This window comes from Mirounga angustirostris, unplaced genomic scaffold (assembly GCF_029215605.1).
Source record: "Mirounga angustirostris isolate CCGP_5_RB_7025 unplaced genomic scaffold, mMirAng1.0.hap1 SCAF_13, whole genome shotgun sequence".
NCBI classification, from domain to species: Eukaryota; Metazoa; Chordata; class Mammalia; order Carnivora; family Phocidae; genus Mirounga; species Mirounga angustirostris.
Genome location: NW_026991721.1, coordinates 88,673,146 through 88,693,292, shown reverse-complemented (window position 1 = coordinate 88,693,292; position 20,147 = coordinate 88,673,146). Strand labels below are relative to the sequence as shown.

The 20,147-nt window shown below is 41.3% G+C and overlaps 1 protein-coding gene across 13 annotated transcripts in view; it reads right to left on the bottom strand.

Annotated features, from left to right (window-relative positions):
* The window catches only part of CDON (cell adhesion associated, oncogene regulated), a 116,002-nt gene that overhangs the window by 31,308 nt on the left and 64,547 nt on the right, over positions 1 to 20,147 (bottom strand). For 12 of the 13 annotated variants that reach the window (XR_010407039.1, XR_010407041.1, XR_010407042.1 and 9 more), the window contains 7 exons: positions 19,416 to 19,766; positions 13,174 to 13,463; positions 11,675 to 11,849; positions 9,661 to 9,789; positions 5,711 to 5,914; positions 3,766 to 3,947; positions 2,864 to 2,969 (listed from right to left, as the gene is read on the bottom strand). Coding sequence is in view for 8 of the 13 variants with exons in the window: in XM_045894732.3 (XP_045750688.1) it covers positions 2,864 to 2,969; positions 3,766 to 3,947; positions 5,711 to 5,914; positions 9,661 to 9,789; positions 11,675 to 11,849; positions 13,174 to 13,463; positions 19,416 to 19,766 (1,437 nt within the window). In the remaining 5 variants the exon portion in view is untranslated. The remainder of the gene's footprint in view (positions 1 to 2,863; positions 2,970 to 3,765; positions 3,948 to 5,710; positions 5,915 to 9,660; positions 9,790 to 11,674; positions 11,850 to 13,173; positions 13,464 to 19,415; positions 19,767 to 20,147) is intronic. The other variant, XM_054512200.2, reaches the window with a different exon arrangement.

The following is a 20,147-nucleotide window of genomic DNA, read 5'->3' as shown; positions in this document are numbered from 1 at the left end:
TGCCTAAACTTGAAAATAAGGAATAAGCAAATTACACAGCACAGTGAAGCACACTTAAACATCTAACTGCTCCATCTACCAAGTTTATAAACAAGTTCTCTGTGAACCATAAGGCAAAACTCACATTTGCAGACACTAGTAGTGGATACAAAAGCTCCTGTAAATTAATTTCCCAGTTCCACACACTATATTCACATCCCTCAAGGCTTGCAAAAGTCCAAAGATTTAACTAGAGAGTATCCTTTAAAAACTGGTCACCAGTGGGTATTTCTAGAGAGTGGAACCAGGAGAGGTAGGGAAAAGAGTGACGAGAGAGAGACACACACAGAGCGAGGTGTTCGCTTTACTTAACATTTACCTTGTTCAGAACTATTTTAGAGCAAATGTTTAACCCTTGTCAAAAGAGTTTAAAAATAGAAGTCTGACAGCCCCGCTCTCCTAACCCAGCTAAACTAAAACTAGGACTCAAATCTAGAACAGTGACTAACAACTCTTACCATTTCTTCTTTTTGAATAGCCTTTCTAGAAAGTGAAATGTGCATATGGAAAAGTGCCCATAACCCAACAGTTTGCTGAAGTTCATGAACTGAACGTACCCATGGTACTGATACCGAGGTCAAGAAAGGAAATAATACTGGTACCCCAAAAGTACTCCCCATGCTTCCTCAGGTCACTTCTCCCTCAAGACAGCTACTATCTTAACTTCACAGAATATTTGGCCACTAACAAGTCTCTTACTTCATTTCCTCAATTCTTCATGTTTAAAGCAGACTTTAGAAACTGATTTGTTTCCTACTTTTCCAGATGAAGAGAAATAATCACTCTTTTATTCAAAAAATATTTACTGAGCACCTACCATGTGCCAGGTATTAAAACTCAGATGATAACCTTTTACTACTTTACAAAAGAAATTCCACTGGATAAACATCAAAAGGAACGCTACAATATTTAAAGAAACCTGATACAGCATATTTAAACTAGTTTATTATAAGGCTACTTATACCAAAAACGATATGCAGTATTTGATGTCAAGAAGTCATATGAAAATAACCTTGGCCCAGGGCCATTTTCTGACACGATCCATTTAGGATGTTAGCAGTTCAAAGAGTCAGAATCTTGGAGTGCAAAAAACCCTTGGAAGAAGCCTTCCTCCCAAAGCAAGAACCCCTTCCAAGATATCACCAAGAAATAAGCATCCAGGGGCGCCTGGGTGGCTCAGTCGTTAAGCATCTGCCTTCAGCTCAGGTCATGGTCCCAGGGTCCTGGGATAGAGCCCTGCATCGGGCTCCCTACTCAGCGGGAAGCCTGCTTCTCCCTCTCCCACTCCCCCTGCTTGTGTTCCCTCTCTCACTGTCTCTGTCAAATAAATAAATAAAATCTTAAAAAAAAAAAGAAAAGAAAAGAAAGAAATAAGCATCCAGCTTCTACTGAACACCTCCAACATTAGGGAGTTTCTTATTTTGTTAAAAACGCTGCGTTGGAGGGGTCTTCCTTATGCTACTTCCTTTTAGCTGCCCCTCCCCAACTGGCTGAGTTTCTCCTCCACTTAACAGTCATTCAGTATTTGAAGACAGCTGTCATGTTGCTTGTTCATAGTCCCTTTTCCAGCCTCATCATCCCCAGACATTCCCTTGTTCTTTCTGGACTCCAATCATTCCTTCATTCAATAAATCCCGAACACTGTCTCCCTGGGAGCAAAGGCTCCTTGCCTACAGGGAGGCTAATATTTGGTGGGGGAGACAAAGTAAATAATTTCATATATCCACACACATACGCAGACACACCCACTTCTTACACAGCAACCGTGATGAAGTCTATGATAACAGAACAGTAAAGGCCACGGTTAGAAATTACACCAAGGGATCTCATTTACAGCGGTGGGGGTGATCTGAAGAAGTAACATCTAAGCACACAACAGAAAAGTGGAATGACCTCAATCAAACACTGGAAGAGGAACACAGGAGGTAGCAGGAAGTGCCCTGTGTCATCATCCTGAGGCAAGAGAGGTCTTGGTACACATGAGGAAACTCAGAGGGCCAGTGTGACACGGAAGAGACACAGAGAGAGTGTGGAGAGGTGCGCAAGACTGGCAGCAGGTGTAGGCAGGGGCCAGCCAGACCATCTGCAGCCTTCAGACCACATGCAAAGTTCGGGATTAGATTTTAAATGCAGGGGAAAGGCGTTTTCAACACCCTTTCACTGTCTTGGCTGGTTTTTACTCTATGTATATTCCAATTTCTCGGCATCTCTAAAAGCGGATTACATGCTCAAGATACAATCGTTCTAGTACAGACTTCAATGAAACAGGGACTGAGACATTATTTTTTTTAAATATAGCTACAAGGGACGCCTGGGTGGCTCAGTCGCTTAGGCGTCTGCCTTCGGCTCAGGTCATGATCCCAGGGTCCTGGGACTGCTTCCCGCATTGGGCTCCTTGCTCAGCAGGGAGCCAGCTTTTCCTTCTGCCTGCCGCTCCCCCTGCTTGTGTGTGTCTCTCTCCCTCTCTCTCTCTGAAAAATAAATAAATAAATCTTAAAAAAATATAGCTACAAGTTGCAAGTGACTTTTATACTCAGGTTACTATTTATTTAAATAAAACAGAAAACAAAATTCTTTTTCAGATGAACTACTGAAAAATCATATCTCCTCCATACTTTGGTAACTGTTTCTATAACCGAAATATAAGAAACTGCATATATTAAATTGGAAAAATGGTCTTCCTTTGGGAAAAAGTGAAAGTAATAATGTACATAACATTTCATGCCTTCTCTAGCTTAACCTGGGATGATGTTTTTCATAATACTTATAAACCCTCTCCATCCAAAGCTCTTTACTGGGACTCCAGCTTGCCAGGGGGACTTACCTTCTACCACATCCCTCTTGTAATCACTGTCATTATCACTATCTGTTGGCCGGTAGTAGATATAAAATCCTTGAATGGGAGTATTATTGTTACTTGATGGAATGTACTAAAAAAAAGAGAAGCAAAGACTTGTCAAAGACAAAAATAAATGTAACTTTCACAGCCATGAAGATTCATTTCTCTGTGCGGCGATATTTTTCTAGCTTCATTTTGCAAACATCCTTGATGCCCATTTTGAATTTAACTCAAAGGTAGTCAAAGGTATTAAGAGCATTTAGTTTTCTGTTGGGCTGAGCAAAAATAAAGTAGTATATTTCATAAGGTTCAAAGGCATAAAAGGACATTTAGTTCAAAATGAATAAATCTTGGGACGCCTGGGTGGCTCAGTTGGTTGCGCATCTGCCTTCGGCTTCAGGTCATGATCCTGGGGTCCTGGAATTGAGTCCCACATTGGGCTCTCTGCTCAGTGGGGAGCCTGCTTCTCCCTCTCCCTCTGCCTGCCACTCCCCCTGCTTGTGCTCTCTCTCTCTCTCTCTCTGTCAAATGAATAAATAAAATCTTTAAAAAAAGAATAAATAAATCTTGAAAGGGCAATTAACACTTGGATGAAAGCTGAGGAGACAAGTGTATTTTTAACCCTGCCCCACTTATCACATGTGCTTTTAGACAAATATCTGTGCCCTTCAATTTTCCTATTGAAAATTTTAACTATTTTAATAGCTAAAGACATTTGCTATTCGTAATATCATGTCATCAGAATAGTAAATCGATTGTTAACACAGCCAAACACTTAAAAATTAAAAACATTTTGCTACTCATAATACCGTGTCATGAGACTAGTAAATCGATCGTCAACATGGCCACATGAGAAAGCATCTCTTTAGAATAGAGGTCCCACTTACCGTCCACTTCAGCATGATCTGAGTATCACTGACAGCTTCGGTGTAGGCGATGTGAGGCCCGGTGATGGGACGGTTAGAAAAACGATTGGGAAACCCAGCCACCTGATAAGGACGAGATGCCGAACTCCGGAAACTCTCACCATAATGGTTGATGGCAATGACCCTAAACTTGTACGTTGAACCTTTTGAGGGAGGAAAGAAACCAGTTTTTAAAAAACTTGGCCATATGACAGCTGAAGGTACGGTAGTCAAAATAGGACAACTGCTCTCCAGTCTCTACGCTAACAAACACATCCTCTGAAGCCTATACAGTAAACAGATTTCAACCCACTTGCCAGCCAACGGCAGTGGATGTTCATGATGATCCAGATTCCAAGAGCTTATGAGGAGTCACCAGGAGACAATGCCACGAAAGATTAATGACGTCTGTCACGGAAGGGGCCGGTGGAGAACAGGAAAGAGCACGTTTACTTTCTTTACCGTCATGTTCTAAAGTCATAACCATCAAATACAGTATTAGTTGAAGTATCTGTGCTCAAAACTAGGTTCTTTTCCCTTGAAAGAAACAACTGAAGTGAAGTTTAATACGGCGAATACACTTCAGAAGGGGCGCTCTGTGGGTGTCAGCAGATGACACTCTGATTTCACCAAGAATAGGATAAGAAGGAGCAGATCTAAACTACAACAGAAGGCACTTATTTGTATTACATACTAAGAACTTAAAAAAACTCTAAGGATTGTGAGTTTCTGAAGCTCTGCATCTAAAGAATAAATTAGACTCCTAGAGCACGTTTCCTGATGGCTCAGAAATGACCACTGGGCTTCTGAAGACGTTTTCTGTCTATAGAATGCTATTTAGCTTCACCCACATTTAAAACTTGTCACCTTCTCCCAATGATACCTACAGGCTCCTCTCTTTACCTGTTTAGAGAAACACAGGCATTTGCCGCTAAGTACATCTAAACGTCCATAAACAAAATGGTCAAGAAACCTAAACATGTAAAAGCCACAAAAGTGTATTTGTGATTACTGCTTTTCTCTTGTGCGGTTTAACTTCCCGCATACAGTCTCAAGATACTGGGGTGACGGGGGGGTGGTTGGGGGGGTCCTTCTGCTGAAACAAAACTTAGAGAGCAAAGAAGCATTAAGTGCTCTCTCGTTTCCATAAGCCTAAGCACTAAATATAACTATGCTGCAATTCATCATTAGATCAAACAATTTTAGTCAAATAACAAGCAACTTTCCTCTTCAAACATGTAATCATAGCAAAACACCTATACACAAAGATATCACTGCAACACTCTAAGTTATTGACAGTTAAAAATAATCCAAAACCCAGAAAAAAGAATGGGTTAAGTAAATTATACTATACTTATACAGTAGATATATGGTTATTAAAAAACTGAGTTTCTGAAGAATTTCTAATGACACTGGAAAATGCATATGATATAACATAGGGAAAATGGGGTCACAAAACAGTATTTTCAGCATGATCCCAGTTTGTATTAAAAAACAAAAAGGCTACCAAAAATATACCAAAGTGTAAACAATGCTTATCTCTGGATGGGTGGGCTTCGGGTGACTTATTCTCTTCTTTCTAGTTTCTTTGCTTTCAAATTTTCACACAATAGGCTCCTATTACTTTAACAATTAGAAGAATACAAAATCATTACAAATATGCATCTAAAGTCAGCACAGGGCACCTGGGTGGCTCAGTCGGTTGAGCATCTGCCTTTGGCTCCGGTCGTGATCTCGGAGTCCTGCATCAGGCTCTCTGCTCCATGGGGAGTCCACGTCTCCCTCTGCCCCTCCCCCCACTCATTCTCTCAATCTCTCTCACTCTCATGCTCTCTCTCTCAAATAAATAAATAAAATCTTAACAACAACAACAAAAATAATAAAGTCAGCACAGACAGCAAAAAGGGAAATGTTTGAATATTACTACCTGGCTCTAAGCTACGAACTTCCACAGAAAGTTTGGAAGGAGGGATATCTTCAGCTGCCACCAGCCAATCACTGGTCCTCATCCGTTTGTATTCGACCTTGAAGGCAGTGATTGGAGAACCCCCATTGGCCCGAGGAATCCAAGTGACATAGACGGAGGTCTCTGATGCCGTGGAGATGGTAGGCCGGTCAGGTGCCTCTGGAACTAAACACGGAAACATCCATTCCAATAACCCATGGTGTCAGAGACAAGAATAACTCAAATAAACTGAAAGGGATAAATCCCAAGGATCATTTCATTAAAGGTTCGTCACCAAACTTATTACCAGAGTTAATAATATTATGACTATCTTCCTGCCCTCTGTCAAAAGCTAACAGGCAATGCAATGGCCAAAAACAGGAAATAAGAGGAAGGAAAAGCAAGATAATCTATAAACTTGAGAATTAGCTCTAAAAAACTGAAAGTTAATGGTAATGAGAATAGTGACCATGCTACTTTGGATTCATAGCTCAACAGTGTATAAGTAATTATTCCTCGGTGCCTCAAGTTTGAATGTGGTTATAATTTACAGTAAATGTTCAAAATTTGGTGTTATTTTGTTTAAATGTTTTTCTTTATCCATCCAAGCTACATAAAACACATTCAGCAAATGATCTACAGATTATTAGCTATTGCTATCATAGCCTATCTTAACACACCTCAAGCCTAGAGGAATGCTACTCCCAGAAAACAGACTGCAAGCGGTAGAGAGAGAGAGAAAATTTGACTAATAAATCAACAGGGATATTAATGGGAAGGGAGAATCCTGTGCAGGATGAAAGCAAGAAGACAGGGTATGTAGTTAAACAAAGAAAAGTGCTCTCAGCAATTAAATGACCCACCTGATCAGAAAAAGGGGATGAGAGAACCAATGTCTAGCAGTTTCGCACTGCCAAGGAGAGGGGATGTCCTAGCCCACAAGAGTCTAGAGTCCCGTGGCAGGTAGAAACATCAGGAGTAGGTCCATCCACCATTTAAACCATGTACCTAATGCTTCTTGCTAACCAAGCAATCTTGTGGTTATAACTGGCTTCCCACTTGGTTCCTCCAAGGGAAGAATGCTGATAGAAACAATCTGGTCTGTGCGACGGTTACGGTACAAATCAGTTAATCACCATTCTGGTTTACATCCATCCCCTGTGAATTTTGTACAAGTGAGCTGGGTCTCAGGATACTATCTTTGGCTGGCTAACAATCAAGTGTCCAGAGCTGAAGGAGGAGGACCAGCTCCGGGCCGTGGTTATGCTAAGGGAGCCCTGTCTGTCTAGCCTGTGCCACATTCCTTAAGCAAGACCACTCTGTCTCAACATCTCTTTAGCCCGAACACAAACACATAGGGAAGAACACAATGGTGTTGCCATTTATGGTACCTGTATGGAGAAAATGGTGGCATTCTAAAAACAAATTGCATAATGGGTAAAAAGAGGAAAACGTTCAAAGCAGGCAACTTTTGAATGATACTTACTGCATTCCTTTCAAGTTAGAAAGCAATGGAAACAGAATGAATAGAACTGTTAGTGAATCTCTTTTTTGGTTCTAGATAACCAACAACTTCCTTAAACTGATTCACAGAAGGTTAAAACTCATCAAAAAACACACACCACAGATCAAATAGAAAAAGGTTATTAGGGAAAACAATCTCTCTACAGAGGAGAATCTTCAAGATCTAAAAGAAAGAGCATGTGACATAAAACAAAGACAAGCTGGAGTTTAAAAATCCAAATGTGAAGAACTGCTGGATGCCTGCTGGATGACCTCAGGCAAAGCTGTATGACCTCCATGAGCTCCAGTTTCCTAATCTGTAAAACTGATAGGCTATCTCCCTCATCAGGTTGTGGGGAAGATTCAAGAAATCACTTCTTAACAGCTATATCTGCCCCGATAACTCCAAACTTCCAGAACTGAATCCATAACCTGCACCTAAAAATCCTGATTACCTATCTTGGTAAATGGTCCACCCCAGCCCAGAATCACCCCGTTTCTCCCTTTCATTCAGTATGGATTCAATTCCCTTTGTCCTTCTCCATCTACACTGTCACTCCACCCATTATTTCTCTAGCATCATCTTCAGCCATTCCCCTTTTCCCCCTCCTTAAAGTTCTTTAGAGTTCTTCATAGCTTTCAGGGAAAGGCTGAAATTGGAAGTACATCATACAAGGTACCCACCTGCCTCTCCCCACTCTGACGTCACTCCCCACGGCAACCAGTCAAACCAAACCAATTCTCTAACCTCCACACCTCTAAATGAAATGCAACATGTCCATCATCCATCTCTTTGCATAGGAGCTGTCTTTCCCTAAAACTTCTTTTCCTATTCCTTCATTTTTGTCTTTACAGCGGTCCTGTCTTCGAGGCTTAGCTGAGGGAGCCTCTCTTAACCACTACCTGCCTCCTCTACATAATCCTCTTGTGATCCCATTAACATTGAGGGTAGACTCTCAGGCATAATGAATCCAAATCATTATCATGGGTTCATTTGTCTATATTACCCCCTATATGGTTATTGACTTATTGTCTAGGTCATCCTCTATGCTCTAAACCCCCTGAAGGCAAGGCTTACTTTACCTCCGCTGCAATAGCATTTAGTCCCTATCTACCAGAGTATGTTAAACAAATCATAAGGTTTTTGTTTTTCAGAGGGAAGCTTTATTCAGATAAAGCTGATACCCGTGTAAGTAATCTGCTTCAGGTAGCTCAACTGCTCCTCAGAGGTGAAAGTACTCAAGCAGAAGAGGCTCATGACACTGAAGAAGCAGAGGGGTTCCAGAAGGTGTTCAAATGTTATGACTTGCTTTTGTCTGAGACCAATTCATGAAAGACTATAAAAATAGGGAAGAGAAGCTTGAACATTCTCAGAGCAATGAAATTTTAAGCCCTCCCTAGATGTCCTCCTAACACCTATTAACACAGTCACATAAAGTTACATTATGTTGTAATTGCAGAATTGATAATGTGAAATTTAAATACTAAAAAGAAGTCATTTGAAAACTGTATTGCTATGACATCTAAAAACCACTCAGTTGGGGGGCACCTGGGTGACTCAACTGGTCAAGCATCCAAGTCTTGGTTTCGACTCAGGTCACATCTCAGGGTCTTGAGATCGAGCCCCGCATTGGGCTCTGCACTCAGCGGAGAGTCTGCTCGTCCCTCTCTCTCCTGCTCTGCCCCTCCCCTTCTCTAAAATAAATAAGTGAATCTTTAAAAAATTAAAAATTAAAAATTAAAACCATACAATTGGCATGATACAGCAATAAAATGGAGTATGACACTGATAAGATATAGCAATAAAACAGTATGGCATGTAATCGTTTGGTCAAAAAAACTAAACCTTACTGGGCGCCTGGGTGGCTCAGTCGGTTAAGCGACTGCCTTCGGCTCAGGTCATGATCCTGGAGTCCTGGGATCGAGTCCCGCATCGGGCTCCCTGCTTGGCAGGGAGTCTGCTTCTCCCTCTGACCCTCCTCCCTCTCATGCTCTCTCTGTCTCATTCTCTCTGTCTCAAATAAATAAATAAAATCTTAAAAAAAAAAAAAAACTAAACCTTACTATAGGTACCGCCATACATTTTGATAAGTCACCAAAAAAGAAAAAAAAAAAGTCAAAGTATAAATTTGGTTTCCTTGCCAGAGAGAAAAACAGAAAAATCCTTTTTATGAGTTATAAAACCTTAGTATCAGAACCTTTTGAATCTGTGTTTATTACCTTAAATACCAATCATGACACCGAGTTACCAAGATCTGAGTAGAGGGCATTAAAAAATGGTTAAATAGGACCTGGAAGAGCTATATTGTAGGCTATAATCTGAATGATAATCAAATACCCTCTCTCACTCCATCCCTCCAATAATTTGAAACATGTCAGTTACATTGGTAAACAAACAAAATCAATAAAATGAAGACTCTCCACTTTACCTCCACTATGCCTAGAGGAATCTGTAAGGACCACTCCAAAGTTGTCCACAGCCTCTGAAACAACAGGGCGCCGAGGGATGCCCATGGGGGGAGAGGAAGCCTGCGTGTTTTTTGACGAGGTTGTTTTCTCTGGAAAAGTTAGAAGACGTACACTCATCTAATGCAACATAAACTTCTGTGTATATGTAGAGTAAGAAAAGATACTATAAAACTCAACTGGTATATAGATATAAGAGCTTCTCTGTTACAGTGTCTAAATTTAAGACCTACATTGCAAATACTTAGCTCATCTGAGGAATTGAACTTGAAAAATTACTTTGTCTTTTTCTAGTAGCTTTAAGGGAAAACTAAAAGGTGTCTTTCTTCACCAGGCTCACTTTCATTTACACAGAGAATAAACACCACAAAGTGAAAAAAGCCAAATGACTAGAGTAAAGGCTTTCAAATGATCCACCCATTTTTCTTCTACCTATTTCTTAATTCTAAAACATAAAATTCATGCTTAAAGAGCTTCTGTTTCTTTATGGGAAAATTATTATGTTGAGTTTTAAAATTCCAAGAGGCAAAAAGTGAAAATGGGTGATTATTGTTTTAAAACTGAAATACATGCTTATTATTCAGTATTTATAGGTCAGATTCTATAAACAACTATGGACTAATTATGAAAACTCAAAATACAGTTCAAATAAGAAAAAAAAAGAAAAAATACAGTTCAAATAAGAAATATTCATTATTTTTCTAGCTAGACTCAATAATTAGTATGAAAGGGTCTTTTCCAAAAGCCAATAAATTTATTCTTGATCATACCTCCTTTTTATTTTCGTGCCATACTAAAATACTCCTCTGTCCCGTTCCCCTCTCTACTCACTGGTCTTTTCGTCCATTTATGCCTAAGCTATAATGGCATCTTTTCTTTTCTTTTCTTTTTTTTTTTATAATGGCATCTTTTCAATCAAGCCTACCCTCAACAAGCTACCCCACAGAAAGAACATCCTTTCTTTGTACTCCCCTGGCCTCTTCTAAGTCTTTTACTCGTCATATTTTTGGCCTCTTTGCTGACACCTTTGCCCTCCTCCACTCTATCCTTACCCTACAGCTGGAGTCCCCCGTTGAAACATACAGTAGGGTATGACAGGAGGGTATGACAGTGTCACAACTCAGCTCAAACCTTGCAATGCTTCCAGCTCACTCAGAGTCAAAGTCAATGTCCTTGCAGGGTCGACAAGGCACCATGTGGTTTGGCCACTCTGTCATCTCCCTGAGCTTTCTCCCCTACAGCATCCTCACTTTGCTTCTGTCACAGTGGCCCCCTCAGTGTGTCTAGGGTACATCAAGCACACCCTACCCCGGGGTCTCTGCACTTAATAATCTATCAGCTGGGATGTTCTTTCCCCAGATATCCATGTGGTTTTCTACTTCACCCTGGACATTCTGCTCACTGTTGACTGCTCACTGAGGACTTCTCTGGTCACCTTGCTTAAATTGTGTCAACTGCTACCCCATCCACTTCCTATATCCATCCCCTAATTTATTTCTCTTATCAGCATGCATCACTTTTTAATGTACTTATAACTTAGGTGTAAGTCTCTCCCAACTAGAATGTGAGCTCCATGAGGGCAAGGAGTTTTGTTGACTTTGTATACTGCCCAGCACATAAAAGGCATTCAGTAAATATTAGTAGAACTGAAATCCTGCCTTGTAGTTGGTATTTATCTATGTGTCTTACCCTCCTTAGCAAAGCAGAAGCACCATTAGGATGGGTCTTGTCTTGATCATCTTTGTTTTCCCTGCATCACCTACCCTACCTAATGCCTTACGTATCATAAACTCTCAGAAGTATTTGTAGAACATTGGATGGGATGGAATAATACAACATGCATGGCCAAAAAAGGTACGATAATAAAATTATTTAGTGAATTTATATATAAGAATCTCTACGACCCAAAAGGACACTTAACTAATGAAGTGACATCAAGTCAGCCAGCTCACTCCTCTTAAGGAAGGTGATACTCACCTTTGCTGGTTCGGAAGGTGAGCATGGCAGGCTGCCCTTCACCTGCTGCACTTCTTGCGACCATCAAAACTTCATAGAGACTAGAGGGCTCCAGTTCAGTTAAATGGAGCTCATTTTCACTTCCTGGGACTCGAACCGTGTGCCAGCTTCCCACCAGGCCAACACCATCATCTAGCTACTCAAGAGAAAATAAGCCATTAAAAAAAAAAAAGAAAAGAAAAGAAAAAGAAAAGAAGATTCAGGGCACAAAAACCTTCCATTCAAATTTGAGACAATCAATTTCAGATGAATTTTGGTATGAAATATACCCTTGGAAGTCAAAGAGACATAATATCTCTTCATGCTAAAAAATAGGAGACCTATAGCAAGAACTTAGGAATTCTTACGAATAAAAAAACTCCTAGTTCTGCTACTTACCATTAACTTATGGCCTCAAGCAAGTTATCTGATCTCCCAGAGTTTGCTTCCTTTACTAGTAAAGGAAACAATTATCCTTTCTTATCGGGCTAAGAGGAGCATAAAATAAGTATGTAATAATCTGTATTAACGATAATATATAATAAATTAGAGTATGTATGCACATATGAATTCTATAATTATCCATTATCTATTTTCAGCATTCTTCATGTCTTGACACTTTCCACATGTATTAGAGGAAATACATTTTAAAAAGATCCTATCTGCTGTGTCTTAGTTAATGGAACCAGGAAATAGTATCACATGGCAGTTTTTGTGTGGGTTAAGAATCCCAGTGAAAGTTTCTTCACCTGGAATCATCAGGTTAGAAACAGTGAATAAACTTTCAAATATCACCATGTTAGTTTTTCCAGATATTAAAAATATTACTATTCAATGATGGGTACCAAAATGGCTTGGACAAAGAAAAGTATTTTAAATATGAGGGCATCTTTGGTTTATTTACTAGTCTCATTAAACAAAGAGAGCAGATTTTCTCATTTTGCTTTAATACAAGCCTCTGGCAGGATAAACACTGAAAAATCAACTGAGAGGATCAGGTTCACCCAAATAAATCACCAAACAACATCAGATTTCAATACAATGAAGAAGGACAACTTGAAATAAAAATAACCATCAGAGATTACGCCAGAGGACTTGTTCGGGGTTTCTAATAAGAAACTGCTTTATTTGCTAAATAAACTGTATTTTACTAATCTCAGAAAGGGAAGGGATGACTTTTTAAAAAGTGGTTTCTAGAGCTTTACACCCAAGTGGTTAAAATGTTTGATAAAAAATGTCAGGAAGTCACTGGGCTCTTTGAATTCCTATTTTGGGGGAAATTATGTAAACTTTATTCTTACTGCTTTTATAAGACTGGTAAATCCAGCAAGACTGCTGGGATAGCTCTCCCAAACTCACAGTCCTAGAACACTCCTGTTCTGTTTCCTCCTGTTCCATAAATGTCAAAGATAATAAGCATGGGTTACACAACACAATGTTAAGGCATGCAAAGAGAAAGCTGGTAAATGAAAAGACATTACCTTTCGATACTTCACGAAATAGGCATTGATGGGCAGCCCACCATCCTTCCCCGCCCTCCAGACCAGGTGGTATGTATCAGCTGTGTAGGTCTGCGGAGGGCTCAGAATGATGGGGGCATCAGGGACCGAGGCAGCACTAGCATTTTTCTCTGGTGCTGAGTCCACTGCACTAGAGTGTTCCTTCACTGGAAAGGAGCTCAATAATCCAGCTTCTGAACCATCTCTTTTATCATTCTGAGTGGGACTGGAAGCTGTGACCATTTCCGCTTTTGTATTTGTTTCAAAAGGAACTGCAGAGGATGGGAGAAAGAGAGAAGAGCGAGCTTGAGGAAATTCATTATTTTTTTCAGTGCATTTTCTACACAGTGATCTAAATGCCCACACGGATACAGACAATAGGAGCCCAAGAACTGAAAACAGGTAACATTTCAATTTGTAATTCACGGAAACATCTAACCTCCAGGAGCAACCTCTTACTGAAAAATCAATTACATGATGCAGTAGTTGAGTGACTTAAAGGATGTTATTTTTCCTTGCTCTACACTAGTATTCCCTTTTTACAACAATTTGCTAGTTTAATCTCGGAAGATTTTAAGTTGAAGAACACAGCGCGTTAACTCCAGTTGGTAATGAAACAATGCATTCCCTTGGGGACAAGGTGAACTAAATAGTAAGCAAACAGTCAAGAGTTAGGCTATTACCTACTGGGCAGCCAGTCTCCAAAGACAGCCCCTCAGTATTCACACCCTCGGGCAGGCCCCTCCCCGCTAAATCCCCGGCTTTAACCAATGGAAGGCAGAAGTAAGAGGGTGCTCTTCCAGCCGTGAGTCTTAAGAAGGCTTAGCACTACTACTCTCTGTGTTGCCCCATACAGACAGCCAAGCGAGCCATGCAGAGACACTACAGGGGTGTGGGGGGATGGAGGGAAGGAAGGGGAGGCAGGTGGGGATTCCAGCCTTCACAAAAGCACCACACATATAGGAGTGAAGCCACTTTGGCTGTTCCAGCCCCAGGTGCCATCTGACTGCAACAGCATAGGAGAGCCAAAGCAAGGCCAGCAGAATTGCTTAGCTGCATCAGGTCAACCCACAGAACTGTAAGAGATAATAGAGGGGCTGTCGCAGGGGCGCCTAGGTGGATCCATTGGTTAAGTGTCCAACTCTTGGTTTCGGCTCAGGTCATGATCGCGGGGTCATGATTTCAGGGTCGTGAGATCGAGCCCTGCGTTGGGCTCCACTCTCAGTGGGAGGTCTGCTTCTGTCCCTCTGCACCCCCCCCCCCATGCTCACTGGCTCGCTCTCTCTCTCTCTCAAATAAATAAATCTTAAAAAATAAATAAATAAAGGGGCTGTTGGATAACTAAAATACTTACCCTACACAAGCAAAACAATTTATATTCAACAAGAGGAAAGAAACGAAATAAGACTAGCAAAGATAAAAGAAGAATTTACTTATTTCCAAAGCAAGCCCTCTTTCTGGATAGAATCGAAGGTTGGCTTAAGAAACGGCCATTCTAGTAAATAAAATAAAGAAACAAATAAAAGAAAAAGAAACTGCCAATCTAAAGAAAAATAAAACAAGCCCACAGTCTTAATACGACTAAAAGCATCCAGAACATCCAGAGAAGGCACAAATACTTCTATTTGCACTGAAAAAATAAATACGTTGCATGTATCCCCTCTCCCCCCCAAAAATTTACTGAGCACTTATTATGTGCCAAGCATTGTGCTAGACATTTAATGAATATGATCTCATTAAATTCTCCAAACAACATTCTTAGGTAGATAGCACCACTTCTACTTTACAGATGAAGAAATTAGGGTTCTGGGAGATGGTGAAAAGAGGTGGCCGAAGAATGTTAGTGGTGCCGCTGCCAAAAATGAGAAAGCAGTCTAGGAAAACAAATACGCTGCCAGCACCATGAAACCGAAGTCCTGATGGCTTGCTTTCTCTACAGTGCTATTCATGCTGGCAACAAAAAGATCTCCTATTTTTGACCACTTGTGTGGAGGAAGGGAGCAGGGGAAACAATGTGAAAGCGTTTTTTTTGCACAATGAAGTCAGATTCCTGGTTTAAAAAAAAAAAAAAAAGGTGGGTGTGTTTTTCCAACAATCACCACAGTTTAGGAGAAGCAGCAAAAAAACCAAACCAAACCAAAACAAAACCCCATAGCTAACGGTGTAAGGTCAGTTCTTGGTTTAAAAGAGAAAAGGTGTCCCAGACGCGTCCTCCTCTAAAGAAAATAAAACGCCAGTGAGAAGTCATATAGGAGAAAATGAATTAAGTTCACTGAGACAAACTTCCAAAATATTGCTCCTGGAGCTGCCGTGTTTACCTAGTGAGTCAGAATGTGGGCTGGCCGTGAAGGGTGTGAGCTGGTGAGGCTGCCGGGCCGAGGGCCTCAAGCAAGAGCAAGGGGCGGTGATTAGCTGTGGCTCAGGGTGGTGGAGAGTGACCTTTTTTTTTTTTTTAAATTTTATTTATTTTTTATTTTATTTTATTTTTATTCTTATGTTAATCCCCATACATTACATCATTAGTTCTAGATGAAGTGTTCCATGATTCATTGTTTGTGCATAACACCCAGTGCTCCATGCAGAACGTGCCCTCCTCAATACCCACCACCAGGCTAACCCATCCTCCCACCTCCTTCCCCTCTAGAATCCTGTTTGTTTTTCAGAGTCCATCGTCTCTCATGGTTCGTCTACCCCTCCGATTTCCCCCGCTTCAGAGAATGACCTTTTTATCATTAGTGCTTTCCTGGATCTTCTGGGCTGGTTACCACGGGGAAGTGGTATTTCGCAGTACAAGAGCTTAAAGACCACATGCCTCATTTGATCCAGAGGCATGAGACAGACTTATGCTCCAGCCGGGGTCTAACCATATGAGGGTCAAAATTCTACTTCTGCCATTCAGAATGCAATGAGACATTTCTGTAAACTTTTATTAGGAAGGGGATTCAATTCCTTCCCCTCTACGACTTCCAATAATATAACTTGAGCACTCACAAGGTACTAGACACAATTTATAAGGCCCCAATGCTACTTTCAAAAGTTTTTTCACATATGTTATTTCAACTTATCTTCAAAACAACTCTGTGAGGGCACCTGGGTGGCTCAGTCGGTTAAGCATCTGCCTTTGGCTCAGGTCATGATCCCAGGGTCCTGGGATTGAGCCCCATTGGGCTCCCTGCTCAGCGGGGAGTCTGCTTCTCCCTCTACCCCTCCCCACTGCTCGTGACCTCTCTCTCACACACACACACACTCTCTCCCTCAAATAAATAAGTAAAATCTTAAAAAAAAACCAAAACTCTGTGAAACGGTCAGATGAGAGATCTAGCATTTTTAAAGGTAGAACGCTTTTTGAATTGGAAAAGAAATTGATAAAACTCTGCTTTTAATGGCAATGAATTTAATGGCTCTGAGTTGAAACTAATTAAACAAGGAATATAACCAAACTTGTCAAAGCCATTCCCACCGTGACCACTCATGGCAGCCACCCCTACCCAGACTATCCCAGGCCAACTCCCATTATAGTTCTGAAGAGTTACAACTCATTCTACAAATATTTGTACATCCAAGACCTCAAAACCCAAGGTCTCTGGAAAGAAAAAAGGGGGTGGGGGGCAGTCATCTCTCTCTTTGACCTTGCTTACTGCCCTCTTCACAAAAAACAAATAGCTCTCAGTATGCTAGAATTTAATAAGGCTCAGACTCCTATAAAAAGAAATGGGTTGTTCTATATTGTTACAAGCTTTAATAAACTCGGCTGGGTCTTAATAATTACAGATCGTGCAAAAGAGGAAATGCAAGGACCACTTAGGTAGGATGTTGGTGATGGGGTTACTTCCTATACATGAAAATGGTATTTATCAAGACTTAAAATCCCGGGGGGGGGGGGGGGAGGCAGATTTTAAAGATCTAAAAAGTTCTAACCTAAACAAACTGGCTTATGCATCTTCTAAGGGATTCAGATCTTTCATATTTAAAGTGAGGCAGTTAAACAAACTATCTCGTTCCATCAGCTATGACTATCTCATCGATGTCTCTGGCTACCCCGTATTTACGTGAAACTATCACTTCAGCCAAAAGCTAACCAAGCAGCGCCTAGGTTACACCTATCCTACAGCTAACACTTTTGAGTAGAGCCACTCTTATTTTTGCTTGGCAGAAGATATATAAACACACACCTGTATATATACACACACGTATTTTTATATATGTATAAGTTTATACAACACTCAACTACCTTCTTTATTTGAGGATTCTTAAAATGACGAAATCAGTAACTATTCCTTCCTTCCCTAACCACTACACGGGATAATTATCATTTAATAATAATTAGATAGTAATAATTAGAACCTAATACTTGGAATTTGAAGGTTTTCTGTTGCCAGACACCATTATAAACACTTTACACCAGACTGCCCAGGTGCAAACTCTGTTCCACCACGTATCCTTAGCTGTATGACCCTAACCTCCAGGAACCAGTTTCTGCATCTGGGAACTAGAGGTAAGAATTCCTTAAATTCCAGGGGCGCCTGGGTGGCTCAGTTGGTTGAGCGACTGCCTTCGGCTCAGGTCATGATCCTGGAGTCCCTGGATCGAGTCCTGCATCGGGCTCCCTGCTCAGCAGGGACTCTGCTTCGCCCTCTGACCCTCCCCCCTCTCATGTGCTTGCTCTCTCTCATTCTCTCTCTCTCAAATAAATAAATAAAATCTTAAAAAAAAAAAAAAGAATTCCTTAAATTCCCACATCCACCTGAGGAGTAGGACCTTCACTATGTCTGTTACGCAGATGAGGAAACAAGCAGGGACAAGTTTGACAGTTCGCCCCAGGTCTCAAAGCTCCTAAGTGGCAGAGCCAGGACGCTTACCCAGCCTACATGCTTAACCCCCACATCATCCCCACCTCTGCCATTCACAGAGTAGCACAAGGGTATCAATGGAAGTCCTTGGCCTTCCCCACTTCTCCCACCTCCAGCTTCATCTAGAGCTAGAAGGTCCTTGTGTGCATGTGAATGGAAATACATGTGTACCCATCCAACCTCTGTCTACTTCACCTTCACTCCTGTGCCAAAGACCGCCCCTTGTCCACTCTCCAGGCTGAAGGCTACTGGCCACTGGTGGTGTGGCCTACACTCTGGAAGATGGGCCAGGGAGAAAGAGCTGTGTGGAACCAGACTTTGAACTAATGAAAGCAAGGAATTCCAGAGCCCTGTCCTGCTGTACGGAAGGAGGAACATGGGCGCCAGGCTCCGGGTAAGCACAACCCCTTACCCTCATGGACTCTCTGACCTGTGGGATCTGAGGCCCCAGGCAGAAGAAGGCCACACGAAGTTCTCTAAAGCAGGGACCTCAGTTGCCAAAACCAAGGGCAGTACTCTGCCTCTTGCATGACACATAAGGTGACAGTCTCCACTCAACAGACCACCTGCGGGGGAAGGCTGTTCTAAATACTCACTGACAGAAGGTCTGAATTTGAATTAAGTCCAATTTGAATTAATCTTAATAATATTGATACTCTGTATACTAGTTCTTCAAAAACCGTACAAAGCTTTTAAGACATCCTCACCAAAAATCAGTAGAATATCAAGAATGAATGTTATGCATTCCATTAGAAAGGCAACTTTGAATAAGAGGTACTATTTAATAGGACCATGATTCTACTTTCTCAATGAAAGCCAACCCTTGAGACTTTGGATACTGTACTTATCAAGGGCTCCCCTGAAAAATGTCTGCAATGACCATATTCAGTAGCTTAGAAAACCAAAAGCATTAATCATGAAAAGAGGTCCTAACTGGGCTTGCTCCCAAATGAGAGCTGTCCACAGGACAAATACAACTCTAACAAAAAGATCAGAAATGGGTGCCTGGGTGGCTCAGTCGGTTAAGCGTCTGCCTTCGGCTCAGGTCATGATCCCAGGGTCCTGGGATCGAGTCCCGCATCGGGCTCCCTGCTCCTTGGGAGCCTGCTTCTCCCTCTGCCTTTCTCTCTCGCTCTGTCTCTCATGAATAAAAATAAATAAATAAATAAAAGATCAGAAATGGAGATTAATGTTCATCCGGTTCATGTGAAGACCAAATACCAAAAACTACAGTTCTGTATTTCACTGTCTCTGGGAAAATATATCTATATTTAGAGATTGCTGGACTCATGAAAATAACATACTTCAAAGCACTCTATCCCCTACTATTAGAGGAAGCTAATCACCCGAGAAAAAGAACGAATGGCCACTCACCCACTGTGAGGATTGCCTCCGACTGCGTGGTGCCATGTTCATTTGTAGCTTTGCAGGTGTATTTTCCAGCATGTTCCTGAGTGACAGCCTGAATGTACAGAGAGCTTGAGCCAGCTCGGGACATGATGAGGTAGACAGGCTCCAGGTCAAAGCCCCCAGGTCGTAAGTGGGATTTCCGGGATTTAGATCTAAGCACTTGAGACGGATGGCTGGTTATCAACCCATGCCTGTCGTACCAACGCATGACAGGGATTGGCACTCCAGTGGCATTGCAGGACAAAGTAACAAAGTCTCCATCTACCACCTGTGCACTTGCTGGTGCTGTAATTATAACTGGCTTGAGTCCACCGCCTATTAAAAAAGTAATTCATACATAAAAAGAATAAGAACACTGTTGTATCTACAATGCAAAATTACATCAATTAATCTTACTGCATAAATGTTCTCAATGTTGTGCCCAAGTAGCAGTCTTTTTTTTTTTAAAGATTTTATTTATTTATTTGAGAGAGAGAATGAGAGAGAGAGAGCATGAGAGGGGGAGGGTCAGAGGGAGAAGCAGACTCCCTGCTGAGCAGGGAGCCCGATGTGGGACTCGATCCCGGGACTCCAGGATCATGACCTGAGCCGAAGGCAGTCGCTTAACCAACTGAGCCACCCAGGTGCCCCAAGTAGCAGTCTTAAACATATCTTTTATACATGTGTTTCTTAACAGTGTTTTTTTTTTAATTGAAG